Source organism: Pristiophorus japonicus, chromosome 9, assembly GCF_044704955.1.
Source record: "Pristiophorus japonicus isolate sPriJap1 chromosome 9, sPriJap1.hap1, whole genome shotgun sequence".
NCBI classification, from domain to species: Eukaryota; Metazoa; Chordata; class Chondrichthyes; family Pristiophoridae; genus Pristiophorus; species Pristiophorus japonicus.
In genome coordinates this window covers 221,761,233-221,787,201 of record NC_091985.1, presented here as the reverse complement: position 1 = coordinate 221,787,201, position 25,969 = coordinate 221,761,233, and the positions used below count along the sequence as shown (strand labels likewise).

Below are 25,969 nucleotides of genomic sequence, written 5' to 3'. Positions count from 1 at the left end.
AGTTTATTGACCCAGTGGAGAAAACTGTCCTTTAGTAGGTTCGAATGTCCCTTTTGGGCATTCATACAAGGAGAGATTGCTACAATCTTAGCAGGGGATGTTAAGGTCAAAAAAGAAAGAGACCCGTATTTTTTTAACTTCAGTAATTGAAGTAAAATGTGAATAAAAACTAAAACGTTTGTCTTATGTATAGACTTGAATTTCCCCACATCATCCAAGCTAATGTCCTTTCTTACTATTGCGTTAATTTCCTCTTTCACCAGCAACGCTACCCCACCTCCTTTTCCTTTCTGTCTATCCGTCCTGAATGTGACCTCTGCCCTTTTGTACTCTACACCCCTATTTATAAAACTTAGGATCACATGTGCTTTTTTAACCACTTTTTCATCTTAAAGATTTGTGTATCTGAACCGCTTGTAGGTGTGAGAGATATTAACATAACATGGCTAAAATACATTGACATCAAATAGCTGATTAATGTGTATTATGGGAAAGAGAAGTTTAGTCTGAGTTAGAAACTCAAACAATCGATTCACTGCAGACAGGTCACCATGGCAACACTGATGAGACATTCCATTCACTGAACCCACTGTTGGAATCTGTAATCAGATCAGGGGAAAGTACAGGGTTTGTCTGTTATTAACCACAATATAAGCTTAAAACAGCGGGAGGAATAGAATAGATTAAATTATAATGTGTGATGTTTATACCTATAACTGTGAAACAATCAGAAGTCATGTAATTAACAGCAGGCAGGGGAATTTAGGGATAATGAGAAAATTACTGAAGAAAAGTAACTGCTGGGAACCAGGGAAAGTGTCCTTGTAAATCACAGATTAGAGAATTTCCAGCTGTCTTTTCCCAGCTTCCTGCCCAAACCCAGCAGAGAAGACAAAGAAGAGTCCGATGCCAGAGGTGATCACAGCAGGATATAAAAGTGAGGGGAGACTGATGCAAGGGGGTAATCGGGACTGGAGACACCGGAGATCAAGCTCAGGGCGCCCGAGGTTCCATCCAGCGGGCTGACCCCGTGTCAGTTACTGTGGACACGCGGGACTTGCCTGTTTACTCTGATTGATGGATCAATATAAGGTACGTCAGTGGACTGAGAATCTGCTCATCTTGTATTTCTTAGTAAGACATTAAAGTTGCTGACACTGCTAATTAATAAGGCAAGACCTTAGCTAGAATCTTACAACCCTAAATCTCTCTACTCCTCTACTCTTTTTAAAGTTTTTACCATTTAATGTACATTTCCTCCCAAAATTTATCATTACATTTCTCTGCATTAAATTTCATTTGCCATTTACCTGTCCCATTTACTAACCTGTGCGTTCACACTGAAGTCACTTACAGTCCTCTTCACAGTTGGCCATGGTATGTTGGCCTTCATAGCTAGGGGATTTGAGTATAAGAGCAGGGAGGTCTTACTGCAATTGTACAGGCCCTTGCTGAGGCCTTGTTATTGAGGGAGTGCAGCGAAGGTTCACCAGACTGATTCCAGGGATGGTAGGACTGACATATGAGGAGAGACTGGATCGACTGGGCCTGTATTCATTGGAGTTTAGAAGAATGAGAGGGGATCTCATAGAAACATATACAATTCTGACGGGACTGGACAGGTTAGATGCAGGAAGAATGTTCCCAATGTTGGAGAAGTCCAGAACCAGGGAACGTAGTCTACTGATAAGGGGTAAGCCATTTAGGACTGAGATGAGGAGAACATTCTTCACTCAGAGAGTTATTAACCTGTGGAATTCCCTATCATAGAGAGTTGTTGATGCCAGTTCAAGAGGGAGTTAGATATGGCCCTTACGGCTAAAGGGATCAAGGGGTATGGAGAGAAAGCAGGAAAGGGGTACTGAGGTGAATGATCAGCTATGATCATATTGAATGGTGGTGCAGGCTCGAAAGGCCGAATGGCCAACTCCTGCACCTATTTTCTATGTTTCTATGTCCCTCTTTTGACGTCATCTGGAGATTTTGATCTTGACCTGATGGCCGACATCCTAGGGTTTTGAAAGAGGTGGCCATTGCGATAGTGAATGCATTGGCTGTCATCTTCCAAAATTCCATAGATTCCAGAAAGGTTCCCGCAGATTGGAAGGTAACTAATGTAACCCCACTATTTAAGAAAGAAGGGAGAGAGAAAATGGGGAACTACAGACCAGTTAGCCTGACATCAGACGGAGGGAACATGCTAGAATCTATTATTAAGGACATGGTAACAGGGCAATTAGAAAATAACAATAGGATTGGGCAGAGTCGACATGGATTTATGAAAGGGACAAATCTGTTAGAGTTTTTTGAGGTTATAACTAATAGAATAGATAAGGGGGAACCAGTGTTTGGATTTTCAGAAAGCATTCAATATGGTGCCACACAAAAGGTTATTAAACACAATTAGGGCTCATGGGATTGGGGGTACTTTACTTGCATGGATTTAGGATTGGTTAACTGACAGAAAACAAATAAACAGGTCAATTTCGGGTTGGCAGGCTGTTACTAGTGGGGTGCGGCAAGGATCGGTGCTTGGGCCCCAGCTATTCAGAATCAAATCAATGATTTGGATGAGGGGACCAAATGTTATATATCCAAGTTTGCTGATGATATAAAGCTAGGTGGGAATGTAAGTTGTGAGGAGGATGCAAAGAGGTTTCAACGGGATACAGACAGGCTAAGTGAGTGGGTAAGAACATGGCAAATGGAATATAATGTGGAGAAATGTGAAGTTATCCACTTTGGTGGGAAAATTGGAAAAACAGAGTATTTTTTAAATGGTGAGCGATTGGGAAACGTTGATGTTCAGAGGGACCTGGGTGTCCTTGTACATGAATCACTGAAAGGTAACATGCAGGTACAGCAAGCATTTAAGAAAGCAAATGGTATGTAGGCCTTTATTTCAAGAGGATTTGAGTATAAGTAAAAATATCTGACTGCAGTTATATAAGGCCCTGGTGAGACCACATCTGGAATATTGTGTACAGTTTAGGTCTCCTTACCTAAGGAAGAATATACTTGCCATAGAGGGAGTGCAACGAAGGTTCACCAGACTGATTCCTGGGATGGGGGCATTGTCCAATAAGGAGAGATTGAGTAAACTAGGCCTATATGCTCTAGAGTTTAGAAGAATGAGAGGTGATCTCATTGAAACATGTAACATTCTTACAAAGCTTGACAAGGTCGATGCAGGGAGGATGTTTCCCCTGGCTGGGGAGTCTAGAACCAGTGGACACAGTCTCAGAATAAGGGGTCGGCCATTTAGGACTGAGTTGAGGAGAAACTTCTTCACTCGGAGGGTGCTGAATCTTTGGAATTTTTTACCCCAGAGGGCTGTGAAGGCTCAGTCTTTGAGTATATTCAAGGCAGAGATCAGTAGATTTTTGGATATTAAGGGAATCAAGGGATATGGGTACAGCGCAGGAAAGTGAAGTTGAGGTAGAAGATCAGCCATGATCTTATTGAATGGCGGAGCAGGCTCGAGGGGCCGAATCGCCTACTCCTGCTCCAATTCTTATGTTCTTCTGTTCTTATAGAAACATAGAAAATAGGTGCAGGAGCAGGCCATTCGGCTCTTCAAGCCTACACCGTCATTCAATAAGATCATGGCTGATCATTCACCTGAGTACCCCTTTCCTGCTTTCTCTCCATACCCCTTGATCCCTTTAGCCATAAGGGCCATATCTAACTCCCTCTTGCATATATCTAACGAACTGCATCAACAACTCTCTGCGGTAGGGAATTCCACAGGTTAACAACTCTCTGAGTGAAGAAGTTTCTCCTCATCTCAGTCCTAACTGGCTCACCCCTTAACCTTAGACTGTGTCCCCTGGTTCTGGACTTCCCCAACATCGGGAACATTCTTCCTGCACCGAACCTGTCCAGTCCCGTCGGAATTTTATATGTTTTTATGAGATCCTCTCTCATTCTTCTAGTGAATATAGGCCCAGTCGATCTAGTCTCTCCTCATATGTCAGTCCTCACATCCCGGGAATCAGTCTGGTGAACCTTCGCTGCACTCCCTCAATAGCAAGAACATCCTTCCTCAGATTTGGAGACCAAAACTGAACACAATATTCCAGGTGAGGCCTCACTAAGACCCTGTACAACTGCAGTAAGATCTCCCTGCTCCTATATTCAAATCCCCTAGCTATGAAGGCCAACATACCATTTGCCTTCTTCACCGCCTGCTGTACTTGCATGCCAACTTTCAATGACTGATGTACCATGACATCCAGGTCTCGTTGCACCTCCCCTTTTCCTAATCTGCCACCATTCAGATAATATTCTGTCTTCCTGTTTTTGCCACCAAAGTGGATAACCTCACATTTATCCACATTATACTGCATCTGCCATGCATTTGCCCACATACCTAACTTGTCCAAGTCACCCTGCAGCCTCTTAGCATCCTCCTCACAGCTCATACCACCACCCAGCTTAGTGTCATCTGCAAACTTGGAGATATTACACTCAATTCCTTCATTTAAATCATTAATGTATATTGTAAATAGCTGGAGTCCCAGCACTGCGCCCTGCGGCACCCCACAAGTCACTGCCTGCCATTCTGAAAAGGATGCACTTATCCCGACTCTCTGCTTCTTGTCTGCCAACCAGTTCTCTATCCACATCAGTACATTACCCCCAATACCATGTGCTTTAATTTTGCACACCAATCTCTTGTGTGGGACCTTGTCAAAAGCCTTTTGAAAGTCCAAATACACCACATCCACTGGTTCTCCATTGTCCACTCTACATTCTCAAAAAATTCTAGAAGATTTGTCAAGCATGATTTCCCTTTCATAAATCCATGCTGACTTGGACCGATTCTGTCACTGCTTTCCAAATGCGCTGCTATTTCATCTTTAATAATTAATTTCAACGTTTTCCCCACTATTGATGTCAGGCTAACCGGTCTATAATTACCCGCTTTCTCTCTCCCTTTTTTCTTAAAAAGTGGTGTTGCATTAGCTACCCTCCAGTCCATAGGAACTGATCCAGAGTCGATAGACTGTTGGAAAATGATCGCCAATGCATCCATTATTTCCAGGACCACTTCCTTAATACTCTGTGATGCAGACTATCAAGCCCCGGGGACTTATCGGCCTTCAATCCCATCAATTTCCCTAACACAATTTCCCGCCTAATAAGGATTTCCTCCAGGTCCTCCTTCTCACTAGACCCTTGGTCCCCTATTATTTCTGGAAGGTTATTTGTGTCTTCCTTCGTGAAGACAGAACCAAAGTATTTGTTTAATTGGTCCACCATTTCTTTATTCCCCATTCTAAATTCACCTGAATCTGACTGACTGACATTTGTCTTCGCTAATCTTTTTCTCTTCACATATCTACAGAAGCTTTTGCAGTCAGTTTTTATGTTTCCTGCAAGCTTCCTCTCATACTCTATTTTCCCCCTCCTAATTAAACCCTTTGTCCTCCTCTGCTAAATTATAAAATTCTCTCAGTCCTCAGGTTTGCTGCTTTACTGGCCAATTTATATACCTCTTCCTTGGATTTAACACTATCCCTAATTTCCCTTGTTAGCCACGGTTGAGCCACCTTCCCCAGACAAGGATGTACAGTTGTTGAAGTTCATCCATGTGATCTTTAAATGTTTGCCATTGCCTATCCACTGTCAACCCTTTAAGTATCACTCGCCAGTCTATTCTAGCCAATTCATGTCTCATACCATTGAAGTTACCTTTCCTTAAGTTCAGGACCCTAGACTCTGAATTAACTGTGTCACTCTCCATCTTAATAAAAAATTCTACCATATTATGGTCACTCTTTCCCAAGGGGCCTCGCACAACAAGATTGCTAATTAGTCCTTTCTCATTACACATCACCCAGTCTCGGATGGCCAGTCCTCTAGTTGGTTCCTCGACATATTGGTCGAGAAAACCATCCCTAATACACTCCTGGAAATTCTCCTCCACTGCATTGCTACCAGTTTGATTAGCCCAATCAATATGTAGATTAAATGTTACATCCCGACCGACTCTTGAGAATCCCTGGCGCAAAGCCACTGAAAGTGGAGGAGAATCATCCGCGAAGGCGTCAGTCACTTCAAGTCTCTTCGTCGGCAGCACGCGGAAGCCAAGTATAAACAGCGGAAGGAGCATACGACAAACCAAGTACCCCACCCACCCATCCCTTCAACCACCCCCTGCCCCACCTGTGACAGAGACTGTAGGTATGGTATTGGACTCATCAGTCACCTTAGAACTCATTTTAGTGTGGAAGCTAATCATCCTCGACTCCAGGGTACTACCTACAAAGAAGATATGAATGTATTAAGGCAAATGGTATGTTGACGTTCATAGCTAGGGGATTTGAGCATAGGAGCAGGGAGGTCTTACTGCAGTTGTACAGGGCCTTAGTGAGGCGTCACCTGGAATATTGTGTTCAGTTTTGGTCTCCAAATCTGAGGAAGGACGTTCTTGCTGTTGAGGGAGTGCAGAGAAGGTTCACCAGATTGATTCCCGGGATGGCTGGACTGACATATGAGGAGAGACTGGAGCGACTGGGCCTGTATTCACTGGAGTTTAGAAGGATGAGAGGGGATCTCGTAGTAACATATAAAATTCTGATGGGACTGGACAGGTTAGGTGCAGGAAGAATGTTCCCGATGTTGGGGAAGTCCAGAACCAGGGGACACAACCTAAGGATAAGGGGTAAGCCATTTAGGACTGAGATGAGGAGAAACTTCTTCACTCAGAGGATTGTTAACCTGTGGAATTCCCTACCGCAGAGAGTTGTTGATGCCAGTTCATTGGATATATTCAGGAGGGAGTTAGATATGGCCCTTATGGCTAAGGGGATCAAAGGATATGGAGAGAAAGCAGGAAAGGGGTACTGAGGTGAATGATCAGCCATAATCTTATTGAATGGTGGTACAGGCTCGAAGGGCCGAATGGCCTACTCCTGCACCTATTTTCTATGTTTATCACGGAGGCATTGAGGGTGTCGTTGAAGCATTTTCTCTGCCCTCCTGAGACTCACTTGCCATGACAGTGCTCAGAGTAGAGTGCTTGTTTCTGGAGTCCAGCATTGGGCATGCGGACAATGTGGCCCATCCATTGGAGCTGATCGAGCGCGGTCAATGCTTCAGAGCTGGGGATGTTGGCCTGAGAGACTTGCAGAATGGGCATATAATTGGCAAGTGAATTTCAACACCAATAAATTTGAGATATTACATTTTGGTAAAAAAAAATAAGGTGGTCAGATATTAGTTGGAAAACAAGAATCTAAATGGGCTAGAAGAGCAAAGTGATGTCGTAATACAAATACACAAATCACTAAAAGTAGCGACACAGGTTAGCAACGCCATAAAAAGAACAAACCGAGCACTAAGGTTTATTTCATGGGGATTGAATTGCAAAGTAGAGAAGTTTTGCTAAACTTGTATCGAACCTTGGTTGGACCACATTTGGAGTACTGTGTACAATTCAGGTCACCATATTATAAAAAGGATATAGAGGCACTGGCAGGGGTGGAAATGAGATTTACAATGATGATACCAGAAATACAAGTTTATGCCTAAAGGGAAAGAATGAACAGGCTGGGTCACTTTTCTCTTGTAAAGAGAAGGTGAAGGGGTGACCTAATAGCGGTCTTTAAAATTATGAAAGGTTTTGATAGAGTGGATATAGAGAGAGTGTTTCCACTTATGGGGAAGAGCAAAACTATAGGCCATCAATACAAGATAGTCACCAAGAAATCAAATAGGAAGTTCAGAAGAAATTTCTTTACTCGGAGAGTGTTGGGAATGTGGAACTCGCTACCACAGGGAGGGGTTGAAGCGAATAATTTAGATATATTTAAGAGGAGGCTAGATAAGTATATGAGAGAAGGGAATAGAGGGTTGTGCTGATTGTTAGATGAGGAAAGACAGGAGAGGGCTCGAGTGGAGCATAAACACTGGCATCGATTGGTTAAGCAAAATGGCCTATTTCTGTGCTTTATATTCTATGTACCTGCCCTGGGAGTACTTGACGGGACATAGTAGAGGGAGCTTTATTCTGCATCTAATCAGTGCTGTACTGCCCTGGGAGTGTTTGATGAAACAGTGTTGAGGAAGCTTTATTCAGTATCTTTTTTTTATATCTAATCAAGGGATGTGGGCGTCACTGGCAAGGCCAACATTTATTGCCCATCCCTAATTGCCCTTGAGAAGATGGTGGTGAGCCACCTTCTTGAACCGCTGCAGTCTTTGTGGTGAAGGTACTTCCACAGTGCTATTAGGGAGGGAGTTCCAGGATTTTGACCCAGCGATGACATACTTCCAAGTCAGGATGGTATGTGACTTAGAGGGGAACATGGAGGTGGTGATGTTCCCATGTGCCTGATGCCCTTGTCCTTCCAGGTGGTAGAGGTCGCAGGTTGGGAGGTGCTGCCGAAGAAGCCGTGGCAAAATGCTGCAATGCATCTTGTAGATGGTGTACACTGCAGCCACGGTGCACTGGTGGTGGAGGGAGTGAATGTTTAAGGTGGTGGATGGGGTACTAATCAAACGGGCTGCTTTGTCCTGTATGGTATCGAGCATCTTGAGTGTTATTGTGGCTGCACTCATACAGGCAAGTGGAGAGTATTCCATCACACTCCTGACTTGTGCCTTTTAGATGGTGGAAAGGCTTTGGGGAGTCAGGAGGTGAGACATTTGCCACAGAATAGCCAGCCTCTGACCTGCTCTTGTTGCCACAGTATTTATGTGGCTGATTCAGTTCAGTTTCTGGTCAATGGTGACCCCAGGATGTTGATGGTGAGGGATTCGGTGATGGTAATGCCGTTGAATGTCAACGGGAGGTAGTTAGACTCTCGTTTGTTGGAGATGGTCATTGCCTGGCACTTGTGTGGTGTGAATGTTACTTGCCACATCTCAGCCCAAGCCTGAATGTCGTCCAGGTCTTGCTGCATACGAGCATGGACTGCTTAATTTTCTGAGAGGTTGCATTTGGAACGGAACACTCTGCAATCATCAGTGAATATTCCCACTTCTGACATGATAATGGAAGGAAGGTCATTGATGAAGCAACCGAAGATTGCTGGGCCTTGGGAACTGTCCTGAGGAACTCCTGCAGCGATGTCCTGGGGCTGTGGTGATGGACCTCCAACCACCACAACCATCTTCCTTTGTGCTAGGTATGACTCCAGCCAGTGGAGATTTTTCCCCCTGATTCCCATTGACTTCAGTTTTACTAGGGCTCCTTGATGCCACATTTGGTCAAATACTGTCTTGATGTTGAGGGCAGTCACTCTCACCTCACCTCTGGAATTCAGCTCTTTTGTCCATGTTTGGACCAAGGCTGTAATGAAGCCTGGAGCAAAGTGGTCCTGGCGGAACCCAAATTCACTATCGATGAGCAGGTTATTTGTGAGCAAGTGTCACTTGATAGTACTGTTGATGACACCTTCCATCACTTTGCTGATGATTGAGAATAGACTGATGGGACGGTAATTGGCCGGATTAAATTTGTCCTGCTTTTTGTGGACAGGACATATATGGGCAGTTTTCCAAATTGACGGATAGATGCCAGTGTCATAGCTGTGCTGGAACAGCTTGGCTTGAGGCGCAAATCTTCAGCCACAACAGTCAGTTTGTTGTTGACGCCCATAGCCTTTCCTGTATCCAGTGCGCTCAGCAGCTTCGTGATATCACATGGAGTGAATCGAATTAGCTGAAGACTGGCTCCTGTGATAGTGGGGACCTCAGGAGAAGGCCGATATGGATCATCCACTCGGCACTTCTGGCTGAACATAAGAACATAAGAAATAGGAGCAGGAGTCAGTCATTTGGCCCCGTGAGCCTGCTCCGCCATTCAATAAGATCATGGCTGATCTGATTCTGGCCTCAACTCCACTTCCCCGCCTGGTCTCTATAATCCATGACTTCCTTATCATTCAAAAATCTGTCTATCTCCACCTTAAATATATTCAAAGATCGAGCCTCCACAGTGAAGATACAAAGATCAGTGTCCTCATCCAGGCCAACATCCCCAGCATTAAAGCACTGACCACACTTGATCAGCTCTGCTGGGCAGGCCACATTGTCTGCATGCCAGACACGAGACTCGAAAAGCAAGCACTCTACTCTGAGCTCCTTCATGGAAAACGAGCCAAAGGTGGACAGAGGAAACGTTACAAGAACACCCTCAAAGCTTCCCTGATAAAGTGCAACATCCCCACCAGCACCTGGGAGTCTCTGGCCAAAGACCACTCTAAGTGGAGGAAGCATATCCGGGAGGGCGCTGAATGCCTTGAGTCTCATCGCTGACTGCATGCAGAATACAAGCGCAGGCAGTGGAAAGAATGTGCGGCAAACCTGTGCCACCCTCCCTTCCCCTCAACGGCTGTCTGTTCCACCTGTGGCAGGGACTGTGGCTCTCGTATTGGACTGTTTAGCTATGTAAGGACTCATTCTAAGAGTGGAAGCCAGTCTTCCTTGATTCCGAGGGACTGCCTATGATGATGATGACAAAGATGGAAGGAAAATCAATGTGTGAGGAGGGCACAAAAAACCTACAAAAGGACATAGACAGGCTAAGTGAGTGGGCAAAAATTTGGCAAATGGAGTATAATGTTGGAACGTGCGAGGTTATGCACTTTGGCAGAAAAAAATCGAAGAGCAAGTTATTATTTAAATGGAGAAAAATTGCATAGTGCTGCAGTATAGTGGGACCTGGGTGTCCTGGTGCATGAAACACAAAGGTTAGTATGCAGATACAGCAAGTGATCAGGAAGGCCAATGGAATCTTGGTCTTTATTGCAAAGGGGATGGAGTATAAAAGCAGGGAAGCCTTGTTACAGCTATACAAGGAATTGGTGAGGCCACACCTGGAATACTGCGTGCAGTTTTGGTTTCCATATTTAACTGCTTTGTAGGCAGTTCAGAGAAGATTCACTAGGTTTATTCCACAGATGAAAGGTTTGACATGAGGAAAGGTTGAGAAGGTTGGGCATCTACTCAGTGGAATTCAGAAGAATGAGAGGTGATCTTATTGAAACATATAAGATTATGAGGGGGCTTGACAAGGTGGATGGAGAGAGGATGTTTCCACTGATAGGGGAGACTAGAACTAGGGGGCATGATCTTAGAATAAGGGGCCACCCATTTAAAACTGAGATGAGGCGGAATTTCTTCTCCCAGAGGGTTGTAAATCTGTGAAATTCACTGCCTCAGAGAGCTGTGGAAGCTGGGTCGTTGAATAAATTTAAGACAGAGATAGACAGTTTCTTAACCGATAAGGGAATAAGGGGTTATGGGGAGCGGGCAGGGAGGTGGACCTGAGTCCATGACTGTATCAGCCATGATCTTATTAAATGGTGGAACAGGCTCGAGGGGCCGTATGGCCTACTCCTGCTCCTATTTCTTATGTTCTCTGGGGTAGAGAATTACAAAGATTCATGACCCTCTGAGAGAAGAAATTCCTCCTCATTTCTGTTTTAAATGGGCGACCCCTTATTCTGAAACTATGCCCTCTAGTTCTAGATTCCCCCACGAGGGGAAACATTCTCTCTCTATCTACCTTGTCAAGCCCCCTCAGAATCTTATATGTTTCAATTAGATCACTTCTCATTCTTCTAAACTCCAAGGCATATAGGCCCAAACTGCTCAACCTTTCTTCATATGACAACCCCTCCATCTCAGGAATCAACCTCATGAACCTTCTCTGAACTGCCTCCAATACAAGTATATCCTACCTTAAATAAGGAGACCAAAACTGTACACAGTACTCCAGGTGAGGTTTTAACAATGCCCTATACAGTTCAAGCAGGACTCCCCTGCTTTTATACTCATCTCCCTTGCAATAAAGCCCAGCATTTCATTTGCCTGATTACTTGCTGTACCTACCTGCTGAAGATGGTTGAAAATGCTTCAGCCTTGTCTTTTGCACTTGCATTCTGAGCTCCGCCATCATTGAGGATGGGGATATTCAAGGAGCCTCCCCCCGTTAGTGGCTTAATTGTCCACCACCATTCACAACCGCATGTGCAGAGCTTTGATCTGATCTGTTGATTGCGGAATTGCTTAGCTCTGTTATAGCATGCTGCTTAGCATGCATGCAGTCTTGTGTTGCAGCTCCCCCAGCTTGGTACGCTTGTTGTTGCTCCTGGTATGCTCTTCTGCACTCCTCATTGAACCAGAGTTGGTCCCGTGCCTTCATGGTAATGGTACAGTCAGGGATATACTAATTGATATTGGGAAGACTGAAACTATTGTTTTCGGTCTCCACCACGAATTCCGTTCCATACCAACTGACTCCATCCCTCTCCCCAACTTCTGTCTGAGGCTGAACCACACTGTTCTCAACCTTGGTGTCATATTTGACCCTAAAATGAGCTTTCAACCACATTTCCGCAGCAAAACTAAGACCTCCTATTTTCACTTCCGTAACATCATCCATCTCTGCCCTTGCCTCAGCTCATCTGCTGTTGAAGTCCTCATCCACGCCTTTGTTACATCTAGACTTGACTTTTCCAATGCACTCCAGGCTGGCCTCCCACAGTCTACCCGACGTAAACAAGAGATGATCCAAAACTCGGCTGCCCGGGTCCTAACTCGCATTAAGTCCCGCTTGCCCATCATCCCTGTGCTCGCTGACCTACATTGTCTTCCAGTTAAGCAATGCCTCAATTTTAAAATTCTCATCCTTATTTTCAAATCCCTCCATGGCCTCCCCCCTCACTATCTCTGTAATCTCCTCCAACTCCACATCTCTCCGAGCTGCCTGCTCTCCACTAATTCTACCCTCTTGATTACAATTGCTCAAACAGTGGTGGCCATTGCTTCTGTTTCCTAGGCCCCAAGCTCTGGAACTCCCTGCCTAAACCTCTCTAACTCTCTATCTATCTTTCCTCCTTTAAAATGCTCCTTAAAACATACCTCTTTGATTAAGCTTGTGGTCACCTATGCTAATTTCTACTTAGGCGGCTCGATATTATGAAAAAAATCTCATAATACTCCTGTGATGCGCCTTGGAACATTTCACTACATTAAAGGTGCTATATAAATACAAGTTTTATGCCTGGACATGAAGTTACAGATTGTGGCAGAATGCAATTCTCCTGCTGATGATGACCTACAGCGCCTCATGGATGCTCAGTTTTGAGCTGCTGTATCTGTTCTGAATCTATCCCATTTCATTATTATCATAGGCAGTCCTTTAGAAGTGAGGAAGACTTGCTTCCACTCTTAATATGAGTCCTTAGGTGGCTGAACAGTCCAATATGAGAACCACAGTCCCTGTCACAGGTGGGACAGATAGTCGTTGAGGGGAAGGGTGGGTGGGACAGGTTTGCCACATGCTCTTTCTGCTGCCTGCACTTGATTTCTGCATGCTCTCGGCGATGAGACTCGAGGTGCTCAGCGTTCTCCTGGATGCACTTCCTCCACTTAGGGCGGTCTTTGGCCAGGGACTCCCAGGTGTCAGTGGGGATGTTGCACTTTATCAGGGAGGCTTTGAGGGTGTCCTTGTAACGTTTCCTCTGCCCACCTTTGGCTCCTTTGCCATGAAGGAGTTCCAAGTAGAGCACTTGCTTTGCGAGTCTCATGTCTGGTATGCGGACAATGTGGTCTGCCCAGCGGACCTGATCAAGTGTGGTCAGTGCTTCAATGCAGGGGATGTTGGCCTGATCGAGGATGCTAATGTTGGTGCGTCTGTCCTCCCAGGGGATTTGTAGGATCTTGCGGAGACGTTGTTGGTGGTATTTCCTATTTATCCCATTTAGTATAATGCTAGTGCCACACAACACGATGGAGGGTATCTTCAGCGTGAAAACAGGACTTCATCTCCACTATAACTGTGCAGCAATCACTGCTACCAATGTTGTCAAGGACAGATGCATCTGCGAAAGATAGATTGATGAGGACGAGATCGAGTAGGTTTTCCCCTCGTGTTGGTTCTTTCATCACCTGCTGCAAACCCAGTCTGACAGTTATGTCCTTCAGGAGTCGGCCTGCTCAGTCAGTAGTGATGCTACCGAGCCACTTCTGTTATTAATCACATCCGGAACTGAACCATGACAGAGTGACTGTGTACATGGGTTTCTCTATAAATTGTTAACTTAGCTCAAGTCAGTCACAGAAAATTATTTCCTATTCACGAATATGGGATATTACCCAGCATGCCCTGCGGGGGAGAATGTGCTGCACCCAGACTACAGGAGCCCAGTGCACAGGCGCGGTAGCAGGCTGTGTTTGGAGCATGCGCAGTGTGAGTGCGGGAATAGGCCACAGGCTGCAGACGGTCTCCGTAAAGCGGCCGACGGATGCGAGGAGCCGGAGAGTAAAGGACCTGGTGGGTGACGGGGAGGCTTCATAAAGAACTGATGTAGGCCGGAAAGCCCGAATAATAAGCGGAAGGTCTCGCGTTTGCAGCTTCGGTGCTTTCTCCCTGTAACAAGCCCAGATTAATGGCTGCCATCTTTGGGAAGGTTCAGTGCTCCGCCATCGTGAATCAGCAAGAAGCAGTGCGCACGCACGGCCATATTCGTGCAGGAACAACGAGTGGGAGGGATTTCTTGTCTGTTCCCAACTCAGTTCCAATACCCGGGAGAGAACATCAGTGACTCAGTTATTTTATTCTCATTCTCCACACACCGGATTTCTTCACCATCTCTCCTGAAGGAGTGAGTGAGTGTTGACCTTACGGTTTGCAACACAATTGTAACATAATTGGATGCAATTGCCCCCCCCCCACCCTGTACAGTCCCAGGGTTGGAATCCCCATGTACAGTCCCATGGTTATGATCTCCATGTACAATACCAGGGTTAGGATCTCCATGTACAATCCCAGGGTTAGGATCTCCATGTACAATCCCAGGATTAGGTTCCCCATGTACAATCCTAGGGTTAGGATCCCCATGTACAGTCCCAGGGTTGGAATCACCATGTATAGTCCCAGGGTTCGAATCCCCACGTACAATTGCAAGATTAGAATCCTCAATGTACAGCCTCAGGGTTAGAATACCCATGTACAGTCCCAGGGTTAGAATACCCATGTACAGTCCCAGGGTTAGAATCCCCATGTAAAGTCACAAAGTTTAAATCCCATGCATAGTCCCATGGTTAGAATCCCCAGGTACAGTCCCATGGTTAGAATCCCCAGGTACAGTCCCAGGGTTAGAATCACCATCTACAGTCGCAGCGTTAGAATCCCCACGTACAGTGCCACATTTGGAATCCCCATGTTCCACATCTGAAGGGGATTGACAGGGTAAGTTGTGTCCCCTGGCTGGAGTGTGTACAACTCAGGGGCATAGTCTCAGGATAAGGCCAATTAAGACAGAGATGAGGAAATCCTTCACTCAGGGTTGTGAGCATTTCGAATCCCTGCCGCAGAGGGCTGTGGATGCTGAGCCTTCGAGTATATTCAAAACTGAGATTGATATTTGGATTCTCGAGGAATCAAGAGATTTGAAGATCAGGTGGGAAAGTGGAGTAGAGGTCGATGAACAGCCATTATTTTTTTGAATTGCGGAGCAAGCTCAAGGAGGCATACGGCCTACTCTTGCTCCTATTTCATATGTTCCTATTTTTTATGTACAGTCCCAGGGTTGAAATCTCCATGTACAATCCCAGGTTTGAAATCCCCATGTAGAGTCCCAGGGTTAGAATCCCAATATTCAGTCCTCGGGTGGAATCCCGATATACAGTCCGAGGGTTAGGATCCCCATGTACAATCACAGGTTAGAATCACCATGTACAATCCCAGGTTAGAATCCTCATGTGCAGTCCCAGGATTAGAATCCCCATGAACAGTCCCAAGGTTAGAATCCCCATGTACAATCCCAGGGTTGGAATCCCCATATATACTCAGAGTTAGAATACCAATGTATACTCACAGGGTTAGAATCCTCATGTACGGTCCCAGTGTTGGAATCCCCAGGTACAGCCCCAGGGCTGGAATCCTCATGTACACCCCCAGTGGTGGAATCCCCCAGAGCGACCGCTGCATCAGCAACACTGAGTGTGGCTCTCGGCATACGACTCAGTGTTGCTAGGCCCAGCACCAGGAAACCCAGGGACAACAACAACTTGCATTTATACAACAGGCCCAGCAATTCCAGATGTTCTGTATCAGAGTGAATGCTGGATGCGGAAGTCGGTCCCAGGCCTGCTGTCTGTTTGTTGCATCAGTTTCAGCTGGAGTGGGGATGGAGGAGAAGCTGCTGGGTTTTATCCCCAGTACTTCTGAATCCAGTAGAACCGACAATTTCTAATATGGGACTGTCAAGTAAGGTGGGTTCCCTTCCCTGAAGGACTACAGTGATCAGTTAGGTTTTTACTGCAATCTGGCAGCTTTCATGGTGACATTTCTCCAGCCCCATAAATGATCAGATTCAATAAGCTCAATTTCACAACTACTTTGATGTTTTTGTGGATTCTCTCTCACACTCCCGACTTCCTGTTTAAAATTCATTTTGCAGCATGATAGAAGGGGAGGATTTGCAGATGCGAAACTCAAACCAAACATCATGTCAAGATCTGACAGTGTCACTCAATTCATCGGGACATGACTATCATCGGCCTTTGAATATGGAAGCAAAATGCACCATTCACAGTGGGGAGAAATGCTACACGTGCTCTGTGTGTGGACAAGACTTCAGCCGATCCTCTGACATATCAAGACACCAGCGAGTTCACACTAGGGAGTGGCCATTCACCTGCTCTAAGTGTGGGAAGGGGTTCACTCAGTCATCCCTTCTCAATGAACACCAGCAAATTTACACTAGGGAGAGGCCATTCCCCTGCTCTGAGTGTGGGAAGGGGTTCACTACTTCATTCGACCTGCTGACACACCAGCGGGTTCACACTGGGGAGAGGCCGTTCACCTGCTCTGAGTGTGGGAAGGGATTCACTCAGTCATCCAACCTGCTGGTACACCAGCGGGTTCACACTGGGGAGAGACCATTCACCTGCTCTGAGTGTGGGAAGGGATTCACTCAGTCAACCCACCTGCTGATACACCAACGACTTCACACTGGGGAGAGGCCGTTCACCTGCTCGGAGTGTGGAAAGGGTTTCACTCATTCATCCCATCTCACTGTACACCAGCGAGTTCATACTGGGGAGAGGCCGTTCCCCTGTTCTGAGTGTGGGAAGAGATTCTCTAATTCATCCCACCTGCTGACACACCAGCGAAGTCACACTGGGGAGAGGCGGTTCACCTGCTCTGATTGTGGGAAGGGTTTCTCTACTTCATTCGAGCTGCTGAAACACCAGCGAGTTCACACTGGGGAGAGACCATTCATCTGCTCCATGTGTGGGAAGGGATTCACTCAGTCATCCAGCCTGCTGACACACCAGCGAGTTCACACTGGGGAGAGGCGATTCACCTGCTCCGAATGTAAGAAGGGATTCACTCGGTCATCCCTCCTCACTGAACACCAGCGAGTTCACACTGGGGAGAAACCGTTCACCTGCTCCGAGTGTGGGAAGGGATTTACTCGGTCATCCAACCTGCTGACACACCAGCGAGTTCATAAGTGACTGCAGGGATTGGATTCTGCTGTTCGTGCTACTGTTCATCACATCCAGGACTGAACCATGTTCATTCTGACAGTTGGGGTTTGTTAATAACCCCTGTAACTGGCTGGAGTTTAATATTTGGGATATAGGCAAATAAATTACCGTTGCTTTCAACATATTGTTGTAGATTTTTGTCTTTCCCACCTGGAGTGTTTAGCATCACCTGGCTGGAGCTCAGAAAGGACAATCTCTGGGGAGGATCGTACAGGAACAGAACTGCAGCCTGGACACAGTCCTTCAGGGCCACACTGAGAGGAACAAACGGCACTTTGGTCCTTCTTGTCTCTCTTCACTGACAGCAAACTCTCTGTGTAGGTTAATCTTGAGACATGTAAGGTCCAGATGATATCTACCCAAGGGTGTTTAGAGAGATGAAATGGATGCTCTGTGAGCCCCTTGCCCCTATCTTCAACAGCTTGAGTTTGTAAAGAAGTTGTTAGGTTGGTGAATGGGGGGAATCAGGTTGACATTGTCTATCTCAGGGCTGTCACATTCATTTCCTGTGGCGGATGTGATCCAATATCCTGGCACTTGCCGTGGGCCACATTCAGCAAAAATGATTAAAATAGGAATAAATGAAGACAAACTACATCGGAATTTACATTTAGATTTTATTTACTGCCGCTCCTCCGATCCCTGGCACCTCTTAGCTTGAGCATTCATGAACTGACCCTGCTCAGTCCATAACCACAAATAAATCATTGCATTGTTCTGACTGTGACCACAAGGCTGTGTCACTCTCCGTACAAAGACCATCTCTTTACACATCCCCTTTCTGCACAATTGCAGCAGACATGAGCAAGGACGTAAGGCTTATTAAAAGACACACATTTCATTGCAGCAAAGATTACACTGGGAGAAATGTTCAGTTATTTTCCATTACAGGAAAAATGCAGATCAAACCAGCAGCACACTGGCACCTTAACAGTCTCTCATCGGCCTGCAGGCTTTTGTTAAATACATTTGCTGAATGGATATAAACTTAACCCAGCTTTGTAGGCATGATGCTCTATTCACATATTGAATGTGGAAGAGACGCTGTGGGGCACACGCTAAGTCCAGTAGTTGAAAGTGATTAACAGACTGGGTTTTGTGTTTAGTGATCCTGGGCATGTTACCAATACCAGCAAAATTGAAGGCCATGGAATAAAAGGGATAGTGGCAGCATGGATACGAAATTAGCTAAGTGACATGAAACAGAGTAGTGGTGAATAGTTGTTTTTCGGACTACAGGAAGGTATACAGTGTGTTCCCCAAGGGTCGGTACTGGGACCACTGCTTTTCTTGATATATAGCAATGACTTAGGCTTAAGTAACAGGGCACAACTTTCAAATTTGAAGATGACTCAAAACTTGGAAGTATAGTGAACAATGAGGAGGATAGTAAATTTCAGGAAGACATAGACAGGCTTGTGAAATGGGCAGACCCATGGCAGATAAAATTTAACACAGAAAAGTTCAAAGTGGTACATATTGGTAGGAAGAACTAGGAGAGGCAATATAAACTAAAGGGTACAATTTTAAAGGGGTTCCATGAACAGGGAGACCTGGGGGTATATGTGCACAAATCGTTGAAGGTGGCAGCACAGGTAGAGAAAGCAGTTAATAAAGCTTACGGGATTCTGGGCTTCATGAATAGAGTACAAAATCATGGATATTATGATGAACCTGTATAAAATACTGGTTTGACCTCAACTGGAGTACTGTGCCCAATTCTGGGCACTGCATTTTAGTAAATATATGAAGGCCTTAGAGAGGGTGCAGAAAAGAATGATTCCAGGGTTGAGGCACTTCAGTTACATGGATAGATTGGAGAAGCTGGGGTTGTTACCATTGGCAGTTGAGAACCAGAGGACACAAATTTAAGGTGATTGGCAGAAGAACCAAAGGCAACATGAGAAAAAACCTTTTTACGCAGTGAGTGGTTAGAATCTAGAATGCACTGTCTGAAAGGATAGTGGAAGCAGACTCAATCACGGCTTTCAAAAGGGAGTTGGATAAATACCAGAAGGAGAGAAATCTGCAGGGCTATGGGGAAAGGGTGGGTGAGTGGGACTAGATAAAGCTCTTGCAGTGAGCCTGCAAAGCCTTGATAGGCCGAATAGCCTCCTTCCGTGCTGTAACCACTCTCTGATTCTAAGGTGATGAAAAAGATGTTGCCCAGGATGTTACATCTCCCGGACACTGGGACCCAGTTGGCAACAGACTCTGAAGCCCCGCCCACTCTAGGTTCCTGCACCAAGATAGCCGCGCATGCGCCGTGACCCCGCCCACCCGGCAAACGCGGGGCCTGTGGGCTCTTCGGGGCCTGAGGCCTACACCGCGTATTTACAAAGATTCCCAGCCTACCTCCGGTCCAATTTCACCGCGCGTGCTCACTGAGGGAGATCCGGGCTCAGCCCCGCCCACTGGGGGTGGGAGGCTCAAGCCCCGCCCCTCATACACTCCGATTGGTTGGAGGACCGACCGACCGGTCCGCCAGTCCCGCCCCCGCTCTTGCTATTGGTCGGGAGCTACCGTCAATCACCCGGGCAGTGTGAGCTGACAATGCGCGGTGGGGCGGCGGCAGACGGTGACGCGGAAGGTGAGCGAGCTCCAGGGAGCGGGTTAGAGAAACTCTGGGTGAAAACACCGAGTGCGGTCCCGGGCCCGGATATAAACCGGGGAACATTCTTCCCCTGCCCGCCGGCTCCCGGCTTCCTCCGGCCCGAAGGAGTGGACAGCACATGCGCAATGTCGGCTCAAACTCTCAGGGAGCGTCTGTAAATCAAAGAGAAATGTTGATGAGCAGGGAGCGTCTGTAGATGAAGGAGAAATATTGATGAGCAGGGAGCGTCTGTAAATTCAGGAGAAATGTTGATGAGCAGGGAGTGTCTGTGAATGAAGAAGAAATATTGATGAGCAGGGAGCGTCTGTAAAGAATCCTAGAATATTATAGCACATAAATGGGCCATTCGGCCCATCGAATCGGCACCGGCTCTTTCGAAGATCGATCCAGTTAGTCCCACTCCTCTGCTCTTTCCCTGAATCCCTGCAATTTTTTCTCCTTCAAGTGTTTATCCAATTCACTTTTGATGGCTACTGTTGAATCTGTATCCACCACCCTGTCAAGCAATGCATTCCAAATCCCAACCACTCGTTGCATCAAAATGTTTCGCTTCCTGTTTCCTGTTTTTTGCCAATCACCTTAAATCTGTGCTCGCTAGTTATTGACCCTTCAGCCACTGGAAACAGTTTCTCTTTATTTGTTCCATCTAAACACTTTATGATTTTAAATACCGCTATCAAATCTCCTCAGACTTCTCAGCTCTAAGGAGAACAACCCCAGCTTCTCCAGTCTATCCCCGTGACTGAAGTCCCTCATCCATGGAACCTTTGGAACAGGGAAGGTTAAGAGGTGTCCTAATAGAAGTTTTCAAGGTGATGAGAAGTTTGATAAAGTTGAAAGAGAACAATAGGTCATGGATTCAAAATCATTGACAAAAGATCTAGAGGGCAGATGAGAAGAATTGTTTTCACTTAGCGAGTGGTCAGGATCTCGACTCCTCTAACTGAAAGGGTGGTGGAAGCTGATTCCATAAATAATTTTAAGAGAGTTCGACAGATATTTGAGAATGAGGAACTTTCAGGGTTACAGACAAAAAACAGGAAACTGGGACTAAGCACAACTGCTTTTTCTAAGGGCTGAATGGCCTCCTATGCGGTAAGTTTCTATGATTGTGTGACTTTATATACATGTCCCTTATGTGTATATGATCATCAGTTTGATTTCACATTACATCATATCATCAAAAGTTAACAACTGCAGATAGAAACTAATGAGAACCTATAACTTTACTCAATTCATTTGCTGAATTCCTCACCAACGTGTTATTTTTCCATTGGGCTAAAGATCAGTATAACTCCCTATTGCATTATATAATTGCAGATTTCCCTCTCTTGTCAGTTAATTGTTATTGCACTAGTGAAACATTTAATTCTAAGTCTGTCTTTGATTTTGTGCCTTTCCGAGTTTTACTATCCTTGTTCTAAAGTTTAATTATAACGCTAATGTTGGTCACAGTAGTCCTATCTACACTACACTACATAAACTTGAGGTCATCCAAAACTCGGAAGCCCATGTGCTAACTCACACCAAGTCCCATTCACCAGCACCCCTGTGCTCACTGACTTACATTGGCTCCCAGTTAAGAACATAAGAAATAGGAGCACGAGTAGGCCATTTGGCCCCTCGAGCCTGCTACACAATTCAATAAGATCATGGCTGATCTGATTTTGGGCTCAGCTCCACTTCCCTGCCCGCTCCCCATAACCCTTGACTCCCTTAGTGCTTAAAAATCTGTCTATCTCCACCTTAAGCAACACCTCATTTTCAAAATTCTTATCCTCGTTTACAAATCCCTCCATGGCCTTGCTCCTCCCTATCTCTGTAATCTCTTTCAGCTTCATAACTTGACGAGATGTCTGCTCTCTTCAAATTCTGCCCTCTTGAGCATCCCTGATTATAACTGCTCAACCATCAGTGGCCGTGCCTTTAGCTGTTTGAGCCCTAAGCTCCAGAACTCCCTCCCTAAACCTCTCTCCCTCTCTTTCCTCTTTTAAGACGCTCCTTAAAACCTACCTCTTTGACAAAGCTTTTGGTCATCTGCCTTAATTTCTTCTTATGTAGCAAATGTATCTGTTTTGTCTTGTAACACTGCTGTGAAGTGCCTTGGGACATTTTACTACGTTAAAGGCGCTATATAAATAAAAGTTGTTGTTGTTGTTGTTGTCCTTACAATTATCTCTCAGTTCTCCCAAGCTCTCTCACTGGACGTTTTCAATTAACATATCCAATTGAGCAGGTGGTGATGTCATGTTAGTAGCTGCTTGCCCTGTGAGGGTCAGTCTGAGAGTTCAAACATTCAGTACTCAGAGGGGCAACCCCAGAGAAAAGGAAAACAAGTTGAAGATAATGTGAAATGTTTGGATTTCAGCACACGGAGGAGGGAGAGTGTGGGATGGAGAGTTACAGCTATGGGTATGAATAGAGGAAAGAACTCGGAGTCTCAGAGTAAAGGGTCAGCCATTTAGGACTGAGATGAGGAGAAATTTCTTCACTCAGGGTTGTGAATCTTTAGATTTCTCTACCCCGGTGGGCTGTGAAGGCTCAGTCTTTGATTATATTCAAGGCAGGAATCACTAGAGTTTTGGATATTAAGGGAATCAAGGGATATGGTGACAGTGCGGGAAGGTGGAGTTGAGGTAGATCAGCCATGATCTCAGTGAATGGTGGAGCAAGCTCGAGGGGCCAAATGTCCGACTCCACCTCTCTTCTGGCTTCTCTTCCTGCTCCGCACTGTTAGAATGTTTTAAAGTGGCCCAAATGGCCGGGATATCCCAGCGTGCTTTGCTTGACCATTTTAGCCAGAGAGCGAATGTGGAGAAAAGGGGAAGTAGAATCTTGTCTGTGTGTGAACAGAAGACAGTTTGGAAACTCAAAGACAGAGAATACTGAAATGATAAACACCCTGCTCAAGAGAAGGCCTTTACCCAGATAAGAATGGCAGTTGCTAAGAGACCCACATATCTAAAGACCCTAAACACTGGAAATTGCTCGTGCAACAGACTTGTTGGTACCGTGCGAGGCCAGTGGTAAGTTCGTATTCTGCTAACAGAAACTTACACATTCCCAAGAGGGACATGCTGTTTCTTCAACTAAGATAAGAGATGAGATCTGGAAATATGTGGCAATACATGGCGCAACCCATCCGTGGTTAACATAGTCAGGATGGGGATGGATTGATGACTAAGAGATAAGGAGAGTGACTCTTCAACTTTAACATTTTCACCCTTGTTTTCAAGACCCTCCAAGGGCCTCACTCCTCCCTATCTCTCTAACCTCCTCTGAGATATCTATACTCCTCCAATTCTGGCATCTTGCTCATCCTCTATTTTAATCGCTCCACCATTGGCAGTCGTGCTTTCAGCTGCCAAGGCCCTATGCTCTGGAATTCCCTCCCTACAGGTCTTTTTCCACCTTCAGCTCTTTATAACCATAATTTTAAAATTAGAGCTTGGTCATTGAAGAGTGAAATCAGGCAGCACTTTTTCACCCAAAGGCCAGTGCAAATGTGGCACTCTCCTCCAAATGGCTGTGAATGCTGGGGGTCAAATGGAGCTTTCAAGACTGAGATGATAGATTTTTGTTAGGTAATTGTTCCAAGGGTTATGGAATAAAGGTGGGTAAATGGAGTTAAGGTACAGATCAGCCCTGATCTAATTGAATGGTGGAGCAGGCCCGAGGGGCTGAAAGGTCTTCTGCTGTTCCAAATGGAGCTATGACACAACAGAGATGCCCCGGATCAGTGAAAGTCCACTGGGCCCCAGAACAGCGGAAAAGTCAGGTCTAGGACAAAGGCAGTATGCCCACTTTGAACCTGGTTTGCTTCTCCCTCTGTGCCCAGCACTGCCTGCACCCCCAGTGTTTCAGCCTCAGTGTTACAAGTTTCATCGGTTACAGGCTGGAGAGAGGAATAATTCAATCTGACACAGAGCTGTGTGATGGGTTCAGTCCCCACTAATATTGGACGGTCAGAAATGTCCAAGAAGTAGTTTTTGACTAATATTGGCTCCCACTGGTCCGTGACGATGTTTATGCTCCACACGAGTCTCCTCCCACCCATTTTCATCCAAACCTATCAGCATATCCTTCTATTCCTTTCTCCCTCATGTACATAGCTAACTTCCCCTGAAATGCATCTGTGCTATTCGTCTCAACCACTCCATATGGTAGCGCTCTGGGTAAAGAATTCCACATTGGATTTACTGGTGACTATCGAATATTAATGGCTGCTAGTTTTCGACTCCCACACAAGTGGAAACATTTTCTCTGCGTCCACCCTATCGAACACGATCATAATTTTAAAGACCTCTATCAGGTCTAGACTGGTAAAAAGAGTTTACAAAAGTTATTACAACAAGTACAGGATAGAAATTTAGAACTTATTTCCCAAAGATGTAAATCCTCATTTTACTCACACTACCTCCCTCTGTGCTGAAATCCAAACACATTGCACCAGTTCCAACTTTCTTTTCCTGCTGGCTGAGCTTTCTCCCTCCCCTGAAGGTGCTGACTCTGGCTGGGTGCAGTTCTACACTCACTGATTCCCCTCCCTCTCCTCCCCTGAAGGTGCTGACTCTGGCTGGGTTCAGTTCTACACTCACTGGTTCCCCTCCCTCTCCTCCCCTGAAGGTGCTGACTCTGGCTGCTTCAGTTCTACACTCACTGGTTCCCCTCTCTCCCTCCCCTGAAGGCGCTGATTCTGGCTGGGTTCAGTTCTACACTCACTGGTTCCCCTCCCCTGAAGGTGCAGACTCTGACTGGGTTCAGTTCTACACACACTGGTTCCCCTCCCTCTCCTTCCCAGGAGGTTTTGAAGCTGGTTCCATCCCTCTTTTCAATAATCTATCCTTCCCTATAAACTTCCCCTCTGTAATTTTGGTGAGGGACTCTCCTTGACCAATCACCATTTGTCCTTCATTTACAGATGCTCCCTGACCAGTCACTATTTCTCCCTCATTTACAAATGCTCCCTGACCAGTCACCATTTCTCCATCATTTACAGACGCTCTCTGACTAGTTACCATTTCTCCTTCATTTACAGACGCTCCCTGACCAGTCACTATTTCTCCCTCATTTACAGACGCTCCCTGACTAGAAACATAGAAAATAGGTGCAGGAGTAGGCCATTCGAGCCTGAACCACCATTCAATAAATCATGGCTGATCATTCCTTCAGTACCCCTTTCCTGCTTTCCCTCCATACCCCTTGATCCCTTTAGCCGTAAGGGCCATATCTAACTCCCTCTTGAATATATCCAATGAACTGGCATCAACAACTCTCTGCAGCAGGGAATTCCACAGGTTAACAACTCTCTGAGTGAAGAAGTTTCTCCTCATCTCAGTCCTAAACGGCCTGCCCCTTATCCTAAGACTGTGTTCCCTGGTTCTGGACTTCCCCAACATCGGGAACATTCTTCCCGCATCTAGCCTGTCCAGTCCAGTCAGAATCTTATATGTTTCTATGAGATCCCCTCTCATCCTTCTAAACTTCAGTGTATAAAGGTTCAGTTGATCCAGTCTCTCCTCATATGTCAGCTCAGCCATCCCTGGAATCAGTCTGGTGAACCTTCGCTGAACTCCCTCAATAGCTAGAACGTTCTTCCTCAGATTAGGAGACCAAAACTGAACACAATATTCCAGGTGGGACCTCACCAAGGCCCTGTACAACTGCAGCAAGACTTCCCTGCTCCTATACTCAAATCCCCTTGCTATGAAGGCCAACATACCATTTGCCTTCTTCACCGCCTGCTGTACCTGCATGCCAACTTTCAATGACTGATGAACCATGACACCCAGGTCTCGCTGCACCTCCCCTTTTCCTAATCTGCCTTCATGTTTT

The 25,969-nt window shown here is 45.8% G+C and overlaps 2 protein-coding genes across 2 annotated transcripts in view; one reads left to right on the top strand and one right to left on the bottom strand.

The window, feature by feature from the left end:
* Positions 1-25,969, bottom strand: part of LOC139273797 (zinc finger protein 850-like) — a 167,305-nt gene that overhangs the window by 30,453 nt on the left and 110,883 nt on the right. The window lies entirely within an intron of this gene.
* LOC139273756 (zinc finger protein ZFP2-like) lies at positions 1,070-17,628 on the top strand. Its single transcript, XM_070890812.1, has 2 exons — positions 1,070-1,092; positions 16,425-17,628. Exon 2 carries the CDS (start codon positions 16,426-16,428, stop codon positions 17,485-17,487), a length of 1,062 nt encoding a protein of 353 aa, XP_070746913.1. The 5' UTR covers positions 1,070-1,092; position 16,425; the 3' UTR covers positions 17,488-17,628.